This window comes from Tiliqua scincoides, chromosome 1, assembly GCF_035046505.1.
Source record: "Tiliqua scincoides isolate rTilSci1 chromosome 1, rTilSci1.hap2, whole genome shotgun sequence".
NCBI lineage: Eukaryota > Metazoa > Chordata > Lepidosauria > Squamata > Scincidae > Tiliqua > Tiliqua scincoides.
In genome coordinates this window covers 209,514,206-209,535,145 of record NC_089821.1, presented here as the reverse complement: position 1 = coordinate 209,535,145, position 20,940 = coordinate 209,514,206, and the positions used below count along the sequence as shown (strand labels likewise).

General features: G+C 42.2%; 1 protein-coding gene across 6 annotated transcripts in view; it reads left to right on the top strand.

Annotated features, from left to right (window-relative positions):
- NHSL1 (NHS like 1) overlaps positions 1-20,940 on the top strand; it is a 191,603-nt gene that overhangs the window by 113,609 nt on the left and 57,054 nt on the right. For 5 of the 6 annotated variants that reach the window (XM_066615022.1, XM_066615008.1, XM_066615031.1 and 2 more), the window contains exon 2: positions 19,344-19,496. In XM_066615022.1, the coding sequence (XP_066471119.1) occupies positions 19,344-19,496 (153 nt within the window). Of the gene's footprint in view, positions 1-14,241; positions 14,844-19,343; positions 19,497-20,940 lie in introns of those variants that run through there. The other variant, XM_066615040.1, reaches the window with a different exon arrangement.

Genomic DNA, 20,940 nt, shown 5'->3' with positions numbered 1-20,940 from the left:
CTGGTGACAAATGGAAACCAACAGATTAGCTGGGGGAGGGGTAGAATGCTGGATTTGTATTAAAGGAGATGCCATGGAAGGTTGTGTGCTATTTACAAAAGGAAAAAAAATAAGCAGACCAGAGCCAGTAAAATGATTAAACTCACATTTAGTTTGGCCTTAAGAGGTTGACTTTGACCCATAGAAGTGCTCAACTAAGCTTGGTAAAACCACTTCTAGGTTTTAGGGTGTCTACAGATAACATACAGAAACTTTTAATTGCCCATTGCAAAAGATCATCAAGTAGATGGCATCTAAATAATAATAATAACTTTATTTTTACCCCGCCTTTCTCCCCGAAGGGACTCAAGGCGGCGGCTACTACTACTACTACTACTACTACTACTACTACTACTACTGTGGATGCTAGGAATAGAACAGGTTACAATGCCTGATTGTCTGACAAGCAACTTGGCAAAGCTTCATTAGGGGAAGGTAGTCTGTTCAAGATGAATCACAGATCTCCCATTTTTCTGATAATACTACACTTTAATTAACTGATTAACTAATGAAACAATGGAGAAACTATGAACAACACAGTAGTAATCTTAACAGTGCCTCCTGAATTTACTGTGGTCCTGTTACCTTCTAGTATTCCTTTAAAACATTTAGCAAGGGAGTACTGAAGCTGCCTTTTTAAGCAGTGTTTCTCATGATGTTAAGGAAAAAATGAGACAAAACTGGGGAAGAGGGAGTTAAGTAGAAAAATTTCAGTGCTATGTTTCTTTAAGGAACTAAAGCCTCATATATTTTTCCTTTCTTTATCCGTATGTGTATCCAAAGATTGTTCTGTAGGTGTTCATATGTTGCCTGTCAGAGTAATGGAAATCCTTCCATCAGTTACATGCAATTTTACACATTTCATTAATTCACTAGTGCAATGGTTTTTCCCACTTCTTCTATCTGCTATCTCATTTTTGCTTCATTTATTGACACCTTTCACAAATCTAAGAGGATTGGTTACAGTGGGCTATCAATCCAGCACAAAACAAAAGTGGTTCTTCCTAATTTGTCTAATTAGCATCTGATATGTGGACCAGCTGCCCCCTTGAACAAAAGTAGATGATCAGACCATCTTATTAATTGCTTATTAATTCTTGCATGCATCTTAAGCATATCGGAGACCTCTATGAATGCAGTGAGGCAAATTCATTATGAGAGACAGGAAAATGAAAGAGCAATTGTATCTTTGGAGAACAGAACGTAAAGGCCATGGAAGATGTGTGTATCATCCTAATACGTCCCATCTGTTTTCCCTCTGCTCTTTGTTAGCAAAATTGAAACAGATTAAAGAATAAAACTGAGCAATTGTAGCAAAGCTGTGTGTATGTGGTAGCTGTTTTTCCTATAATTGAGAATCCTGTTTTCAAAAATAGAAATACAATTCTTCCCTGTACTGCTCCTTTCTTCTCTCTCATGCCCCCAAGAATGCAATATAGGCATTTTTATTATATGGCTTTATTCTTAGGGGAGGTATTAATGCACATGTGTTCCTTACTTGTTAATGCTAAATTAAAGATTGTATGTGTTTTGTTTAAAAATGAAAATAAATATTAGATCCGAAACACATTAGATGCAGCAAACCACAGGGTGGTAGTTTTCACTGATATGACCTTTGTCACTTAGACTAATCAATTGGGTTTGACAAGATAGCTTTAGGCAATAAGACACATGAAGTAGGAATTGCACCAACTTTTTGGTAAATTAAGCTTGATAATTTTAGTCATTTTAAAATGTTAAGGAATTATAAAGTTTGCTTAAAAAGAAAGTTTAGGCACAATCTAATCTAATTTAGGCACAATCCAGAAAAAAGTTGGGCCATTTAAATTACATTGCTTTTAATGGGAGAGTTAGGTATGTGCAGAGTGGGTACATACATACATACACATACTGCAGCGAGTCATGGACTCTTCGCTCACAACAGGAGAGGAAACTGAGCGCTTTCCACATGCGCTGCCTCCGACGCATCCTCGGCATCACCTGGCAGGACGAAGTTCCAAACAACACAGTCCTGGAACGTGCTGGAATCCCTAGCATGTATTCACTGCTGAAACAGAGACGCCTGCGTTGGCTTGGTCATGTCGTGAGAATGGATGATGGCCGGATCCCAAAGGATCTCCTCTATGGAGAACTCGTGCAAGGAAAGCGCCCTACAGGTAGACCACAGCTGCGATACAAGGACATCTGCAAGAGGGATCTGAAGGCCTTAGGGATGGACCTCAACAAGTGGGAAACCCTGGCCTCTGAGCGGCCCGCTTGGAGGCAGGCTGTGCAGCATGGCCTTTCCCAGTTTGAAGAGACACTTTGCCAACAGTCTGAGGCTAAGAGGCAAAGAAGGAAGGCCCATAGCCAGGGAGACAGACCAGGAACAGACTGCACTTGCTCCCGTTGTGGAAGGGATTGTCACTCCCGGATTGGCCTTTTCAGCCACACTAGACGCTGTGCCAGAACCACCTTTCAGAGCGCGATACCATAGTCTTTCGAGACTGAAGGTTGCCAATACAATACAATAGGTATATGCTTATTTTTCTGCCTTTATAAAATCGGTGCTTGGAAGTACTTAGATTTGCTAATTGGGTAAGAGGCACTTTTTCAAGTGGGTGCTCCTTTTTTTAGCAGGGGGAGAGTAACTGGCCCACCTCACCCCAGCACTGTCTGTTTTAGTGGCTGTCTGCTGATATTCTTTTTGCATCTTTTTAGATTGTGAGCCCTTTTGGGACAGGGAGCCATTTAGTTATTTGATTTTTCTCTGTAAACCGCTTTGTGAACATTTAGTTGAAAAGCGGTATATAAATACTGTTATTATTATTATTATTATTATTAGATTTGCCTGGTTTGGGTCTATTACATGAAATGACTGCTAGAATATTGAGCTGTATTTTAATTTTCATAAATTCTTGACATGAGATAAGTGAACAAATGTTTCCTTAGCTCGAGGAGTCCTTTGGGTGCCTCGTTGGCCCGAAAGGATACAGCAGTGACCATTTCAGCTCTGCTGTACCATGGCACAGTCCATTAGGACTATAAGGCTTTCAGATTAAGGGCCCAATCATATCCAACTTTCCAGTACCAATGCAGCCACAGTGAAGGCCTGAGGTAAGGGAACAAATGTTCCATTACCTTGAGGAGGCCTGTGTGACTGCCCCTCCACTGCATGATGCATGGTTGGCCATGCATTGGCCATGCAACCATGCATTGGCATGGTTGCATCAGCACTCGAAAGTTGGATAGAATTGGGCTCTAAGGCTGCAAACCTGTATGTAACCTATGTGGAGTAAGCTGCACTGTGTACAGTGAGATTTCTGAGTGAACATGTGCAGGATTACGCACTTCAATTATGATTTGATAGTTACAGTTGTTGAGTTGGAGATAATATTGCTTGTCAATATTAGTAGGAATAGAAAAATAAATTATTGAGTACCATTGATGTTGCCTGAAGGTGGCAGCATTTTGCCTTGCTCCTGATATTTCAAGGTTCTTTTCTAGTTTGGCAGGCAGCTAATTATGTTCCTCTCCCACTCCCAACCATCTGTTTTAATTTTTTTATCACAGAAAAATGGACATTACAGGTAACTTTTATGATAGCTTTTTCTGAATATGTTCTTAAAACCATTTTGCTTGAGCATGAAATAGTGACAAACTATAATGTTCTAGTGCATTGTGTCATATTGGAGCAAATATTAGATTCATGTACTTTCCATTCTGTTATGATAAACAATATTTAATTGTTATTGCTAATAAAGTAATGTATTTAGTGATTCACTGTGAACACATATACAAAGCATAAAGGATTACCAGTTAGATATGTGGGTTTCCTTTTAGGTATATGGGTTTTTCCATTTAAAAGCAGATTAGATAAATTCACAGAGGTCTATCCTAGACATGATAGCTACATGCTAACAGTGGGAGAAGAGTTTGCCTCAGCTCCTGTCTGAGGGCTTCCCAGAGACATCTGGTTAGCTACTGTGTGAAATTAGGTTGCCAGACTAGCTAGGCCTTTGGTTTTATCTAAGAAGTGATGCATTATTAAGGTGAAATTCCACATTCTACTATTCTGAGCAACTACACCATATGGTTGTGGAACTTTCAGACAGAAAACAAGTGATTTCCAATTTTCTGCTATTTTAAGGGTGAAAAATATTTCCATTTTCAAAATTATGACATGAACAGTTTAATGACACTGTGGACTTATTGGGAGAACAGAGTGACTAAGGACCAGATCCAAATAGCCTTGCACAGGCCCAGCATGGGCGTGCAGTGTTGCAAACATGCTGTAAGGCACACCTGAGACTTGGCTGGCTCAGACACTGGCTCAGTACGAGCCCACACTGAGCCAGTGCCAGGTGGAGGAGCAACAACCGCTGCCTGGAGTTCCAGGTGAGTGCAGGGCAGCAGAGTGGTAAGTTGGGATGTGCATTCTGGGGCAGGGGGAGGTGTGGGGGGAGGGAGCAGGGCAGAAGGTGGGCAGAGATGATGCCATACCCTGCTGCCATATGCTAACCCACCATCTGACTTGGGGCCCCTGACACAGGACTCCTTGAATCTGTGCCCACTCAATAGTGGGTGCAAATCCAAGAAAACTCATCAAGGCCACTTGGTGATTAGACCCTGCGATTTTGGCGATGCTGTGGCCCTGGGAGCTGGAAAGCACAGGATTGAGCTGTTAATTCATAAATAGGGATGCATCTGTAACTCAGATCTGCTGGGATTACTCATAATATTCTAAAAGCTCAATCCTAGTAGGGTGTGTACAGAAAGAACTAGCATTTGGTAGCAAAAGCTCCTTTATGGCTGTCACAAAACGCAGCATGCTGTTTCATGCAGCCAAGCTGCAGCTGAAGCAGCAAGTGGCTGCAGTGGTGCACCATTCACCCACCCATGACCCTTGGCGTGGGTTTGTAAGGGTGGGAGAAATGAGGGAGTCGTGTGAGTGGAACAGGATGGAGAGAGGGAGGAGCAATGTGGGAGGAGGGCAGGTGGAAGCCAGGAAGGGTACAGTATCAGTGGCAGCTGTGCCACTGATATCCTTCCTGCTTTCCCAGATGCACTCAGATTTGTGCCTGCTATATAACTGGTGCAGATCTGAACAGACCCAGCTGAGAAATGAGGGCTTACCCCCAGGAAAGCGATCAAATGTTTGCTTTCATGGGGGAGACATTCAGGACTGCCTCCCATAGGATACAGTGCATATTCCAGCGATGTGGCTGCATTGATAGGGTGGGTTTAGGTAGGATTGTTAATCATCAGAATCCATCAGCTCGGGTAAATCAAGATCATTTTAGAAACTTCTTGGCATTACAGTCTTGATGCTAATTTGTCTATTTGTATATATATTTTATTTTCCTGTGCTCCAGAATGTGCAGCTCTGAGTGTCTGATAGTGAGCCAGAAGCCACACCTAATTTTTGTGTTGACCTGGATGTAATTGCCACAATTTATCTATTTTCAGAACCTTAGCACCTTTCTGCCTATTTTTCAATGGTGACTATTTAACCTTTGTATGTTGGGGTTCTTAACCCGAGGCCCCTTGGCGTAATAATCTTGATTATACCTCAGCTGTGAAATATGCACTCGTTCTTGATTTAGTTTGTTATTTTTCAGCACTTGAAAAAATTTGCTAATATTTGCAACTTAAAGCATGAATGCATGAACAGTTGATTAGCATTGAGGTTTGAGTCTTGAAAGTGGGCAAGTAGACTGCTGAGCAGATGGTAACCATAGATTAAATAAACTGAAGCAGAGGTAGAAGTGTGCTGACTTGCTGTTGATCTTCAAACTTGGCATATAGTGATTATTGCAAGAAAAAAGTGGAGGGAGTTACTGTAGCATAGATGCAACCTCAGGGCTCAATGGAAAGTTGGATAGGATTGAGCCCTTTGTCCCATCCCCTCTGTGAATCCATTTTGTAATTGGGAACTTGTGCCTTTGTAGTCTTGACTTCTGTCCACTGGGACTCCACCCTGTATGTAATAAGGCAAAGAACCTTCAAGGTTTTTTCACATCACAAGCATGGTAAATGTACCATGCTGAGCTTTTATTGGCTAAACTTTCCTAAGGGAGATGGTAATTCATTTGTTTTGATCGTATCATTGACTTTTCTTACACTTTAATCACATTTTCTTCTTTTAAGGTCAATCTTTCTCTTGACCTTACAGTAGTGTTTTCAATGACACATTTGACTTTTCTGTCTGCTGCTGACTCAAATGTTTACATTCAGACTAGGCATCTTAATTAAATGCCTGCCTTGAGTAGTATTTAAATTAAATCTATTTTTGTTTTAGAGGTTCATATAACCCTAAATTATTTTCTAATATTACTGGTTTGTGCAATTATTTGTTCATGTTAGTAACTGGAACCATCTGTATACTTGATTGGGACTTGGAAATTGCAGTCAGTTGGATAGCACTTGTATTCTAACTCCGTAAATGAAACTTTCAGATCCTATGCATAATACTTTTATATAATACTGTGTCATTGATATTTTACCATTGTGCAAGCATCTGAGATTTGTGATTATTTTCAAGATTTAATGGTAGGTCAGAATAGAATCTTTACTATCATGTATGAATTGCCTTCAGAGTTAAGATGGAGTGATGAACACTTTATAAAAAAATTTTGTTTTATAGTGTTACAGAACTGAAAAGGATATCATGAAATTATGAGTATTACAGTGCTACAGATTTGAACCTGTTGCAACCAAGGAACTGTTCTGTGAAGGAAATTTGGGGGGGGGGGTTACTCTCATACCCACCATTAAATCACAGTTGCCATGGTTCTCGGGAAAAACCAAGAAAATAAAAAGTTTCAGTGTGCAGTGCATATCAGTCTTACTAAATGAATGGAAGGAATATTCTCAAAACACTGAGCGTACCTAAGAATTGTGTATTCAACCCATATTCAGTTACCTTGGCTGTACAGGAAATTGGCAAGACCTCACAATGCTGGCCTAGGAGAGGATGGAGTGGGGTTCATTTTGTGTGGTCAAAAATCTTTTACTTACTACTGAGTAAAAGGTTTTACCCACTCCATCTTCTGGTAGATCAGCATTGTGAGGTGTTGCCAGTTTCCTGTACAGTGGCCCTTAGTATCTGTGGGGATCCATGCCTGGATCCCCCTCTGCAGATGCCAATTTCCTCAGGTAATCAAATCCATGGGGCCTGCGCACAGCCTCTGTGGGCTTCAGAAAGCCCTCCTGAGGCGACCAGAGCACAGCTCCGGCAGCCTCCAGCGGGCTCAGGTTGGTCCAAAACTGACTCAGCGCATGCCCAGGGGACCCACGTTGAGCCAGATCCAGTGGCGTCGCTAGGGAGGTGCGGGGGGTGCAGTCCGCACCGGGTGACGTGCACTGGGGGGGAGTGACGTGCACTGGGGGGTCATGGGCTAAAATTGCTGTGGTTAGGAATAATACCATCATGTCATATACCGTTGGATACAGAATTTCCAACAGAACGCAGTGAAAAAACTGGAGTGAAATATCTCTTTTCTATCAAACGTTTTGGGTAAAAAACCAGAAAATAAAATATGCATGGAGTTCTATGGAAAGTAAAACTGAGCAGTATCGTGTGTTTACTCGCGAGTAGGCAAACTTGCCTTAGTCTTTCGGAAAAGGCAGGCCAAGAGAACTCCAACGACACTAGAATGGTCCTGATCCAATGAATGCAGCCCCCCAAAAACACCCACAGAGGAAGTCCCTTCCTCCAAGCTGACGAATGTATTGAGCCCTATGGAAAGCAAAACTAAACCACACAGTTGCGTTTACTCATGAGTAAGCAAATGTGCCTTAACTTGTGGTCAGGCCAGGCAACAGGGAATGTGAGACCACCAGAATGGTGATGGAACCAGAGCTCAACAAATGCTCCAGAAGGCAGGCTCCTCCCTCCCACTAAAAATGATAAAAACAGAGGCTTCAGCTGATAAAGTGAACTTTTTTCTTTTGTAGACTTGCAAAGGCAGGTGGATCCTGCCAGTGATCTGGTTTAAACAAAAGTTAAATTGAACTGGGCACTGGGTAGGACTGAAAACCTTACTGACTTTTGGGGGGGGGGTATTGCAAGCAGGCTACAGAGAAAATTCTCTTGGTGGAACAGGGCTGGCTTCCCCTTATTTATTTGTTTTACTTTAATTATTTATAATTATTTATTCTAATTTGCTTGATGTCATCACTTCCAGCCATGACATCACATCCAGTGGGTCCTGGACAGATTGTCATTCTAAAATGTGGGTCCCAGTGCCAAAAGTTTGAGAACTGCTGCAATAAGGTGTTAGTAAGTTGACACCCGGGGGGTGACACTACTAGTGACCAAAATCACTAAAAATCACAGTTTGGAGGAATAATACCATCATGTTATTTATCAATCAATACGTAATTTCATACAGAATGCAGTGAAAAATCCACGTTGAAATATCCGTGTTCTGTCAGAAGGTACAGCCAAAAAAGAGTGGGGGCAGGGTGTTGGTTCATCACCACGTCCACCACCCAAGGTATTGCCCTGCCCACTGCATGGGGGTGACGCGCTGGCCTCCTGCACCAGGTGACCTGAACCCTAGTGAAGCCACTGGCCAGATCCACAGATACAGAATCTGTGGATACAGAGGACCCACCTGTACTAGGTTCAGAATGTTCACAACAAACATGTTTTCTATGTATAGTCTGGAAAAACCTTAAGCTAAAGTTGCAGCCCATGACCTACTACAACCAGAAAATGTTCATTGGCTAAAGGTGTGTTTATATTTCTACATTCTCAAAACAGACAAACTGTAAAAGGGAAATCTCTCAGATGTCACACAGATTCATTGCTCTTCATATACCTAAGATACCACTTAACAGAAACCTTAGAGAAGAAGCCATACTTAACTTTTTCCAATTAATAGCTTATGATAGAACTAAGAAATTTAAATGTATAATAAAGCCATGAAGCCCACTTGTATACAGACTCCATTAATCCAATCAGCTTTTCTAATGTGATACAATGCCATGACACATTTCTTCTACAAGAAGTAACGATAAATAATTTATAAATTATAAGGCAGTCTTTTCCCCCTTTCAAACCAGCCAGACCCAGCCATCCCATGGCATTTTTCTTGAGAACAAAAGTGAGTTTCCACCACAAAGGCAGTCCCGAGAGGCAATGAATTCAGCTGCCCTCTCATTTTGAACTCAAGTCATTCACAATGGTCTCTTTCAATCTCTGCCTTCATGCATCTTGATACTTTCTCGTCTACTAAGAAGTGATAATTAATTGAACCAGGAATCCAGAAAGCATTCAGAAAAAAGCTGTATTTTACTCATAAGAACAGCTGTAAAAGGGGGGAGGGAGACCTATGCACCACTTAATCCAAAGGGGGAGCCATGCATAAAGCAAGGCTTTGCAAAGAAGAATGAGTAGGTAACTGCTTTAAAGAAAACATAGAAGCTCCTTCATTATCTACACCTAGGAGATTAGGGGAATCTGGGAAGGAGACTGAGGGATGAGGAATAGGAAGGGCAGAACATAGAAACAACATAGCACAAAGAATAAAGAGGAAAAGCCCAGAGCTTATTGTGATAATCCTATTTAGTCCACAGCATAATAAAACTTGATTATTTTTTCCTACCTCTGATTTTCTGCAGTTAAACCAGAACTGCCACTACAATCTGACAGAGCACTGAGTCAGAGTTGGAATTAATAAGGTTCTTAATCTGTAAGAATTTCGGGTTTCAAGTATTTTTTCCTTCATCTCATGCTTTTGGGTTAGATTACTGTACAAATCAAACAAAACTCATCCCACCCCGTACTGAGCCACAGGAATCCATGCAGGAACAGCAGCAACATCTTTTGGTTGGAAGTGCCATGTGAAATAGCCCAAACAGGGTGGAAATAATTTGACGTTTAGTTTTTAAGTCTGGCCCCATATTGAGAGTGTGTTACTGGACTGGAGAGCTGCCCAGCTGAGCTGTTTCTGATTGTTCAGGACCTGCTCCATCTGGCTCCTTGGATGGTGGAGATGAGCAACCTGATGGCTTGCTGTGACCAAATTGCTAGGCACTGTGCAAATAAAACCTGCAAATCTTAGCCATCACAACTGGATGGACTGACTGACTGAATGGATAAAGAGGATGATGAATTCATCCTTGATGGAGGAAGTGTTGCTGCAGACTTTAAAGTTGGTGGTAGCGAATCTCCTGCTGAAAAGTCCCTCCCTATACAGTACTGGATAATTTCTGGCCAGTTTTTAGCCTCTCGTTTCTGGTTAAGGTAAGCAGGTGGTGGCATCCTAGCTTCAGTGCTTCCTGAAGGAAAGCTTTTCTTGGAGTAAGATAATTATTTGAATCCCTTTCAACCTTGCTTGACTTTGGGACAGAAATGGCCCTTTTCACCCTTTTTGCTTTATTTCGTTCCCCTTGAGGATGTAGATGCTCTGAGATGTTCCCAGCAATGATGTTCTTTGGTTGACCAGTTATTCTGCAGTTATTCTACCAGATATTTGGGAATTTTTGAGCATGTGTGTAATACTAGTACTGTGCATTTTTATTCTAGTTAAGCAGTAGGTAAAACCTGAAATATATATATTTTCATGTAGAATCCAGCAGACATGATAAATAGGTTGCATGTTGGCATCCTTCAGTCTCGGAAGACCATGGTGTCACGCTCTGAATGGTGGCTCTGGAACATAGTGTCCTCTCCAGTGCGCGAAGCCAGTGCGCAAATCCCCCCTCTCCACGTCACTGAAATGGTCCAATGGAAAGGCAGAAGCCAATACGGTTGGTTCCAGCGGCGTCGCAGGAGTTGCCAGAACGTGACTGTGTTCAGCCATGAACTACCTCAGGGACTCTGGCTCCGGATTTTGCCTCGAGGTTGACTCCTGAAGCCTTTTCCATAACTGGATGTAGCCACAAGGCAGTGGAGGTTTGGAATCAGAGTTTTCCTTCTCTCAGATGAGCTGCCTTCCCAGGCTGACGAGTCCCATCTACCCAGTGGCTGTTCAGTCGCCTCTTACGACAAGTACAGCCAAACTGAGGGCCTATTCTTATCCCCAGCCCCCAGGTTTAAATAGGTTAAAACTTCAGAATTTTAGTAGGACTGGGGAATATTGAATAAATTATAGTGGAATATTGAGTTAAGTCCATGCCTGCATCCTTTCATAAAATTGCATTGCAAAATGTCATTCGTGTTATATATACAGTATCCTGTTTTTCATATTTTGGAATCATGAATTTTTAAAAACTCAAATGATTAACAACATCAGTAGATAATAGTAAAGTTTTTTGGAAGACCTTTCAGATGGGAAATGTAAGAATTATTCAGAAGAAGTTTGAGTAATGTGATGGGAGGGAAAATCCCATTGTTTCACAGTTATGATCTTTTATGTGATTCTCACTGTCAGGGTTCCTATCCCAGAGGACTATCATGGAACAGGTCAGCTGGAAGGATATTTGTAAGAAAGGCAAAATGATGGAAAGGCAAGTTGGGTGGAGTACATATTTGAACTATGCCACAAAGAATCAATCGTGTCCTCGTTCCTGATTGTTCAAATATTTATAACATGTGCAAGTCTTTAAAAAATAGCAGGGTTGCATTTTTGAAATTATTGCATGATTGTGTGTGTGTTATGGTAGGTACAGGTTGTTAGAAATATGAAAATACATGTGATTTAACAGCCAAAATAGGATTTACTACACACACACACACACACACACACACACACACACACACACACAGAGAGAGAGCTGAGTAGAAACACAGTACATCATTCTTCTGCATCAAATTTCATAGTTTTACTTCTTTCAGCGCACTGACTTCTATGATCTTCTATGTAGTCTTCACATCTTGTGATGTCACTTCCAGATTCTTTGGCTCTGTTTCTAGAGCAGCCGTCTGTGGTAACAAATTGTCTGTTTCCTCTGTTGGCTCTTTATATATAAAGCTGGCACAAGTTCGAGTGGATATGAGAAGGTGGATCAAGGCTGAGAAGGGGGATAGGGTATTGGTGGTGCCGCTACTACAGATACTGCCCCCTGTCTGGCCTCATTCCACTCTCCTCCCTGATCCATTCTCTCCCCCTACACACCTCCCTCTTGCCCCTCACGCTGATTTACTGGGAGATGTCAGTGGAACACTGGTATGTAGACCTGTCCGCACTGAATACCATGTTGCACTTTGCAATAGCTTAAAAGGGCCTTATGCTGCCAGAACAGTAATTTTGGCAGTGTAAAACCTTAATTGGATTGGGCTGTAAGTTTTTTACTTTACAGTATGTTGCTAGAGTCAGATCCAATCCAAGCCATCCAGCTTGTGCCAGGAAGCAGCTGAATGTCTCCTTGGAGGAAAGGGACTTTTGTTCCCCTGGGGAGAGCCCCAAGCCCCACAATGGGGCTTAAGTCTGCGCTGGCTATTTTGCCGGCACAGACTTGAGAGACTCCGTGTTGGGCCTAATGGCCCAACACGAAGTTCAGGATTCAGAGGAGCAGAGCAGATCCTGCCCCAGTTCCATCCTCCCCTGCCCCCCAGAAGCCACACCGCCACCCATTGGTTGCATTCGTCCCTGGCGGCGGCGAGTCCTCTTCCTGCCAACACTGGGCCCAGCGCTGGCCTTAATCACCAGGTGCCATAAACGTGCCACCGCTAGGGCTCAGTGCTGGTTCTGGATACCTTTAGGATTAGACCCTGAATCTTCTACCTGTCATTTATTAAAGCAGGAGATGTGACTTGACAGCAACTTTGCTATCCTTTTGAAGTACAAATGGTAGACAACTCTTTTCATGGAAATTGTTTCTAAAACAAGGAGAACGCTACTAAGGATTATTTCAGAGTGGGAAGTTAAATGCTTTTACATGTTGGAGAAGGCAAACAAGCTACTTTATTTTATATAGTTAATTGTTTTACAAAGAATAGTGCATTGTTGGACACAAGCCCTTTAGAAGTCACTAATAGTGTAAACCTGTTTGTTTCTGGAGTTTTGGTGTGCGTCTTGGAGTTAGATTGGTAACTTACTCAGAGCTTCATATAGCTTCCTTTTTTTGTACAAAGTATGCCAGGAAAGTGAAATTATATGCTTTTAATTGTAGCTTTTGCAATCATGGTAAATATGACATCCTTTCTAGTTTTTCATTTGTCTTGGATTCCTGTTTGCAATTTTGGAGGGAAGGGGGCCTCCTCCTTGTAGAAAGGATTTGAGGAGAGTTCTTTCCTGAAATTGGCTAATGAGAAAATTTGCCCTACTAATTCAGTAAAGTTAAAGAAGTTGTTGCATTAAATATCTGCCCAGCTCACAGGTGTACATATTTGATCCCTGTTGCGTATATGCAGCGTTGGGCAGAAATGGCTTAAACATCAAACTGTCAAGGTTTAGAAAATACTCAGATCCTTCAGGAGAGAAGATGGATAACTGTCAGGCTGGATTATTTCTAATAGGGGTTAACTATAGAAAAAGTTTGTGCACTTACATTTTGTTTTGTGCACTTGTGATAAGACAATCCACCAAAGCTGAGAAAATTTCCTATAAGCTTATGCTTACACTCCCCTCCAAAATCTGAACCCATGTGGTCTCTTTCAGAGCTGGCTGGGATGGCCCCTGCTGTAGGCGTTTCTTTGAGGAAATGAGAATTCCTTTCAGTGTCAAGCTAAGGCATTGCCTAGCCTGCCTTTCAGACTGACTTATGAGCCTCAGCATTGTGTGAGAGTCATGCCGTGCTAAGTACAATGATACTGTAATTAGCATTTTGCTCCGCAAAAGTTTTGAGTCATTCCTCATGAAATAGTTTTGTTTTTTTAAAATCTTCATTTCAGGAAGATTTTATTTTGAATTCTTTTAGGCCATTTAAATTGATTTAGTGTCTTTTATTTCATTTCTAAGTTGGTTTTAACAAAGCATGTTGGTAAATGAATGAGAGATTGAGCCTAGAATTGTACATGTTTGCATTTTTAAATTTGTAGTTGTGAGGAGAGGGATATACCCTTCTGTGTGACGTTGATGCAAGGAAACCTCCAGCATCTTAGAAACAATTCAGATGTAATCTATACAAAGAAACTACAGTATTTCTGATTTGCACAGAAAAGCAAGGCTGATACACAGCGCTCTGGAGATTCTGCTGTAAAGCCCTTCAGAGCATAAATGTTGTCCTTGGTAGAGGAAGGAGGGGCTGCAGACAGTGGGTGGGTTTCAGAAACAATAGTTGAAAGTCTCACTGCCCTAGGCAGTTCAGATTCCATATACTGTACTCACAGTTAGCCTGGGAGATGAAAGCAGCCACCTCTTCTTCAGGCCTGTAAAGAATTTTGAAGATCTTACTTGGACAGAGCCAGGGGAAATTACAGTATTTAGAATTATTCATCTTTGTTGTGGACTACAACCTGGAATGGCTGGAAGGGAACTGTTGGTTTGCAGGGGGGCAGAGGGAGGGAAGAGCAGCAGAAACATATGAATGAGTCTTGAAGCTGGAATCTTCATCTTGCTACAATGCAAACATAGACAATGATTGGCTCTTCCCCCTACCCCCCTGCTTTCTTTCACATGTTGTAACTGCAACCACTAGCATTAGGTTTCAGAAGGAAGCTTTCAGGTTCAAGGACTGCTAATGGTTCTAATTGGTAGGACATTAACAGCTAGCTCAAAGTTGAGCAGAAAGAAGAAACAAAGCGGGAAGGATGCAGGAAGAAGGCAAAAAGTTAGGGTCTGTGAAAGGTGTTTGGAGAACTCTTGGTTCCTTGCACGATCCTCTTGTTTTCCATAGGATTCAAACTGCAGGAGTATAGATAGGCTTTTCCAAAATGGTGATGTTCATCAACACAAAGCTCAAATCCTTAATCAAATTTTTCAAGAAAAAGAGTAAGTAAATGTGGCTTATCTCATTAAATTCTTAGTCTGTTGAAGTGTTTGCAGAAAAGCTGAATTAATGTTAGAGAAATGATTAATGACTTCCTTTCACTTTTCCCATTGTACAACCTTTTTAGTTCATCGTGTTTTATAGTAGGTACAAGCAATTTATTTAAGGCAGCAGACTAAGCACCTGCCCTTTTTGTTGTGACAGTAAACTTTTGAATTCTCCTTAGCCTGTTCACTTTCCTCTTTGTTTGGGGTAAAGAGCCGCCTTTTCTTCCATACAGTATGTGTAGGACAGTAGACCTGAAAGCCATTGTGTAAATAACTTGGTGCAGGCAGCTCATTTGTATGCTGAGATGCTTAGCCAGCTAATTCAATCCAATTTATTGGAACAGCCTTTGTTCACAGCAGCAAATGGACACAAGTTTAACTTGCTAACATTGTACATGCATTTTGTTAGAACAAGAGCACTCTGCATTTACCCTGAAACAAAACTTAGAATCCAATCCTATTCATGTCTCCTCAGAAGTAAGTCCCATTATGGTCAGTGGGGCTTACTTATAGGTAAGTGCAGATAAGGTTGCAGCCTTGATCTGGTAAGACTAGAACATCAGACACTGATACAGCCAGGCTAATATAATACTGCAGGTGGCATTTGTCACCTTCTCTGCAAGTTGTTTTTCCTGACAGTTGCTTAATAGTGATTTCATTTGCTATAAGGCGAGGGTGATTGATGAAATCAGATAGCGGATGCCCTCTCTGTTCATTATTTTTTGTCTTTGACCTCCGATTAGGAAGGGCAGAGATGAACAGTGTCAGCATTTTATCTGTCTTGCTGCATGAGGTGTTCCTGGTTATATCCAGTGTAAAGGATGTAGGAGTAACGAGTGTCAGCAGAATGTGCTTAGGTAATGCTAAGGACAAACATATAGTCATATGCATACAAAAGTGCTGGAACTATAATCATAAAGGAGCGAATTGTGTGTAAGGCAATGTGGCTTATGCATATAGGAATAAATATTAATTTGCAAATGCCTCTAGGGGTAAGTAGAACCAACAGTTTTCCATATCACTTTTTTGTGCTACAGAATGCTTTTCTTACTCATTCACTTTTTAGCATACAGTGTTTCTAATCTGAAATAGTAATACAGTGTTTTGTTGTGCTAGTCTATATGCATTAATAACATGCAAGGCTTGCTCAGACTTCCAAGTGTGTCTTGTTGTGAGACCTCCTGTGTCTGGTTAAGTTTTCATCACTGCCGCTGCCTAATCTGTGAAAATTGAGTTGATGGTTGTGAGCAGGCAGGACTCTGCAAAAGGTGGGACAGCAGTAATGAAAGAGGGGGGGGAGCATTATGTGGAAAATCTCTTAATGTGGAGAGGTGTGGTCGCAGCACAACTGGGTAATGAATACTCAGCCACAGGGCAGTTGGGCAAGTTCACTTAAGCATAACAGCGCTTAGTTTAAAAAAAAAAACCAAGAAAAAAAGCAGAGATGTAGTGTTTTTGCTTGGGAGAGCTAAAAGGAAGAATAACATGTGAGCTTAAGGCCAAGTACTGCCTGGGGAATAATTAAATGTCCCTGTCTCTCTCCCCCAATGCCACTCAATGCCCTTTTCCTGCTTCTACATTATGAGACAAAGTATGAAGATATAAGCAGGCTTATGGATTGGTTTGGATCATTAGAATTTACAGATGAGCCATGAAAGTGACAGTGCTGAGTTTTACTACATGAAAATAGAAAACTGGGTTTTTGAAAAATTAGTGTGTGGTATACAGCTACGATGAGAAAAGATAGTTATCTGGTCCATGATGGTGTAAATAAAGTCATCAAGGAGTGATTCACACTATCTCTGGTGTAGTCTGTTCATAGAGTGAGACATGAGAGTGAATCTGGGGCTTGCATGCACTATCAGTATATAGGTCATTGAGTGAGACTTGGGATGTATGTGTAGACTTCTGAGTGTGTTTCCAGATTCCTCTGAAAAGTATTTTGGGACAATGGTTTATAAGAGGCTGAAAAAAAGATGACTTTCACAAGCAAGTATTATGTCATCTGAGGAAAACCAGTATAGCATTGCTCTGTTCCTGAAGCTCTGTACAAAAATGGTTCTGGATGAGGGGGTGGAAGCTGGGGCAGCACTTGGGTTAATTAATTATATTTGGATTCAGAAACCAAAATGTCTCTGAATCTCAGTAAGAGCAATATCCTTTTTATTTCTCATTCTTCTAAATCAGTGTTTCTCAATGTTTGTCCTCAGCCTTACCACTTCACATGGCCCACCTATTTGAAGTACCACCAGAAGCAACTGGCAATGACATCATCACCAGTTACTTCCGGGTTGGAAGGCCAGATGCAACATGAGAAACACCAGTAGGAGGCTCAGGGTGGACAGGAGGACTTTTTTAAGCACAGAAAAGCTTGCTTTGGAGCTCTGCTGAACCTCCTACCACACTTTGCTATGTCACATTCCTGGTCTTGCTGCCGGGCAGCAGGTGTCCGGGGGCCCTGTGAGTACCTCAAGTACCACTGGTGGTATCTATACCATTGGTTGAGAAACACTGTCCTAAATCTCTTTTATCTTTCATACCATTATTCAGCATGAGCTTGATAGAGACACAGGTAAGAATTATTCCCATTCTACAGAAAGGAATTAAAAAGTAGTGAATGTGAATGTGTGAAAGGTGCCTTGCTCCTGCAGCAAGTCTGTGACTGAATCAGAATATGAGCCTGGGTTCTCCAGGTCCAAGTCCAGCATCCTAATCAATGGGTCATGGTTCAGAAATGGTCACTATTATCTAGACGTGCCAGATCCATGTCTGTCTGCAGATAGTGTGTACATACTTCAAAGGTGCTGACATATGGAGGAAAGATTTCTTTCCCTTTCATGTCATTCTCTACTGGTTCAATCTCTTGGCTGTTTGAACTCTCATTTTACTCCACAGTGAGTGAGGGATGGGATTATTGATACATTTGTGCCCCAGCATACCTAAAGATCTCTGATTAAGAACGCAGCAATCCTAGTATAGTGGCTACATCATTACCTATCCAACCAGTGTTGGATAACTACTGCTTTACTTCATGGGAGCTATCTCTTGGAGATATTACAGGGTTCTATATTCCAGTGCTTAAATATATATGTCTCCACTGAGAGCGATCATCAGACATTCAAACTGGTGTCATCAGTATGCTGATCACAACTAGCTAAGGACCTTTGTACTGTGGGTTGGATGAGGTTGAATAGAAGGCGCATCCTAACAAGATAGAAGAGTTTTGGCAGGAGTCAGACTATGTGATTCCAGTTTTACTGTATTGCACAGACTGCTCATCCCCCTGAAGTATTAGGTTGATATCCTTGTTGTATCCCTGGATCCTGGCTTTGTTCAAGGGCAGCTGTGACCAAGCTTAAATGTTCTCAGCTGTGTTTGATATACTGACTGCTCCTCCTTGTGCTGGATACAGAACTTGCCACTATCAACCATGGTTTGACAACCTTGCATTTGAATTATTTCATTGCACCCTAGGTGGGGATGCCATTGAAAATGTCTTAGAAGGTACAGTTGGCACAGAATTCTACAGCACATCTTTTCATGATGATAAGCTGCAAACAGAATATTATTCCTTTCCTTAAGCATTGCCTGCCAATTTAACCTCTTTCAAAGTTGTTGCTTTTAATTTTAAGAGCCCTAAATTGTCTGGCCCTGTATAAGTGGAGCCATCTTCTGCACATTTTTCTCAATCCACTAAGATAAGGGGTGAAGATATGCTTTGGAGCATGGCCATTAGAGTGGCTAGGTCAGTTCACACCCAAAACAGGGCCCTCCTTGCAGTTATGAGTATTTTCATGATTTACTGTTTAGATTGCAACACTTTGAATAGCTGTGTTGCAAGAACGTGTTTTATGAATAAAATATGATGATAAATAGTAGTTTGGGCACCAGCTTATAACGGGAGAAATGGCAATGCATATCTCCTGTATTTTCCCAAATTATTTTGGGGTGCTGAAATAGCTTAGTAAGTTTAAAGCAGGGGTGCCCAAACCCTGGCCCTGGGGCCACTTGCGGCCCTCAGGGGCTCCCAATCCGGCCCACGGTGAGCTTCCAGTCTCCAGTGAGCTTCTGGAGAGTTGATGGAGCCCATGCTGGCCTGACACAACTGCTTTCAGTGTGAGGATGACTGTTTAATCTCTCACCTGAGTTGTGGGATGAGGCCTCCTTCCACTACTTGCTGTTTCATGTCTGTGATGCAGCAAAGGAAAGGCCGGCCTTGCTTTGTGCTAGGCCTTTTATAGGCCTTGAGCTACTGCAAAACCTTCATTCATTCATATAAGTTCCATCTCTAATAAATTCATTTATGTAAATTTATCCAAATTTAAATGTAAACTAATTCTTTTTTCCCCCAGCCCCAACACAGTGTCAGAGAGATGATATAGCCCTCCTGCCAAAATGTTTGGACACCCCTGGTTTAAAGGCATCATTACATCTTCTGTATTTTTGTCTTTGCAGCTGTCTCCAATCTAGATGAAGAGAGTAGGTGGACAGTGCATTATTCTGCCCCCTGGCATCAGCAAGAGAATGTATTTCTACCCTCCTCAAGGCCACCCTGTGTGGAGGATCTGCATCGTCAAGCCAAACTGAATCTGAAGTCAGTACTGAGAGGTAAGAAGTTGATGATAACATTGTGACTGATGCACAGTATCCCAGTTCAAATTATCATTATCCTATGAATCTTATTTTTTTATCCAATTTTTATCCTGCCTCTCCCCCAACAAAAAACAGCAACAGCATATCACAAGCGAGATCACAAGCAGTCAATAGATTTTGATAATGAACTATCTGTCTCAGGATCACATACTTCTTCCTTCCTCTGCACACAAGTAGTTGGAAATCTTCTCATTTTTAACGAAAGCAGTTTCTCACTGTGTATGAACTTAGGAAACTATGGTTTGTTTCAGGGATGGGAACTCGAATCAGTGTCTCAGATTCGAGTCACAAAAATGTTATTTTTGCTGACTCATTGACTCGTGAGTCGCACGCATGGAAGACTATGAAAAACACTTGAGTCAGGGACTCCCTGACTAATGACTTGGATTCTACTCCAACTCGAGTTACACACCAACTGTCACGGGTTGCACTGCTTCCCTCTAACAAGAAAAACCTGTCGCATTCATTCAGGAAGCCGTTTTTGGCATGTGCGAGCTCCAGCACCAGCAGCTAGCAGGGCATGCTATGTAACTCAGAGATGGGCTGGGTGGGTGGAGCAAAAAGGTTAACTTTTTGTTATTTGTGCTCCAAAACATTAGCAGGGTTAATGTTGCTGCTCCTGCTGCAGTTTCTGCAAAATGTAACAATTTACGTGGGTTTTGCCCAGAAGCCAGACAGCGAGGTGCCTGTGCTGCATCTGTTAGCCGAAGGTTGCGTCTCCAGAGCATCCATTGACTGAAGGATGCGTGGACGCGACTCTGGGAGAGGTAGGGGGTGAGGGGGCAAGAGCAACCATTTTTCCCCATAGGGACAAGTGGGTTTTGCAAGCAGAAGGAGAGGTGCAGGAGGTGGGAACAAGCAGGGGAGTGACTTCTATCGCTTACACTTTCGTCCAAGCCTCTCTTGGTGGAGTTTCCCTGACATCCTCCTGCTGGCTTTTTTTGCTGCATGTTCTGTTGCAGAAGGGGCCAGTGCATTCCGCATTGCTGCCTGACAGGTGTGGTGGAGGAGGGGACAACAGAGGAATGTTTAAAAGGGAATGCTGAGACACACCTACAGCCCAGCGCAGCTCCATTTCCTTCTGCCAAGCCGTGACGGGCTTTTCCTTTCTTACTTGTGCTGTCCCTGCCCAGCACCCTCTTGCCTGGCTGAGCCGGGACACACCCTCACCCTGCCATGGCTGTGAAGTGAAGGGGGAGTTTCCTTCATTGCAGCCAGGGCAGAATCACACAGGGGGAGGGATGGGGTGGGTGCATTCTCCGTTGCTGTCTGGCATTGGAGTGAGTGGAGACTGCGGGGAAGAGTTGAAACACAAAGTCGAAGTGTGCACAGTGCTAACATCCCCATTTTTCCCGCAGCAGGCTTTTTAAAGGGGGAGATGATTTGATTTGAGTCCTAT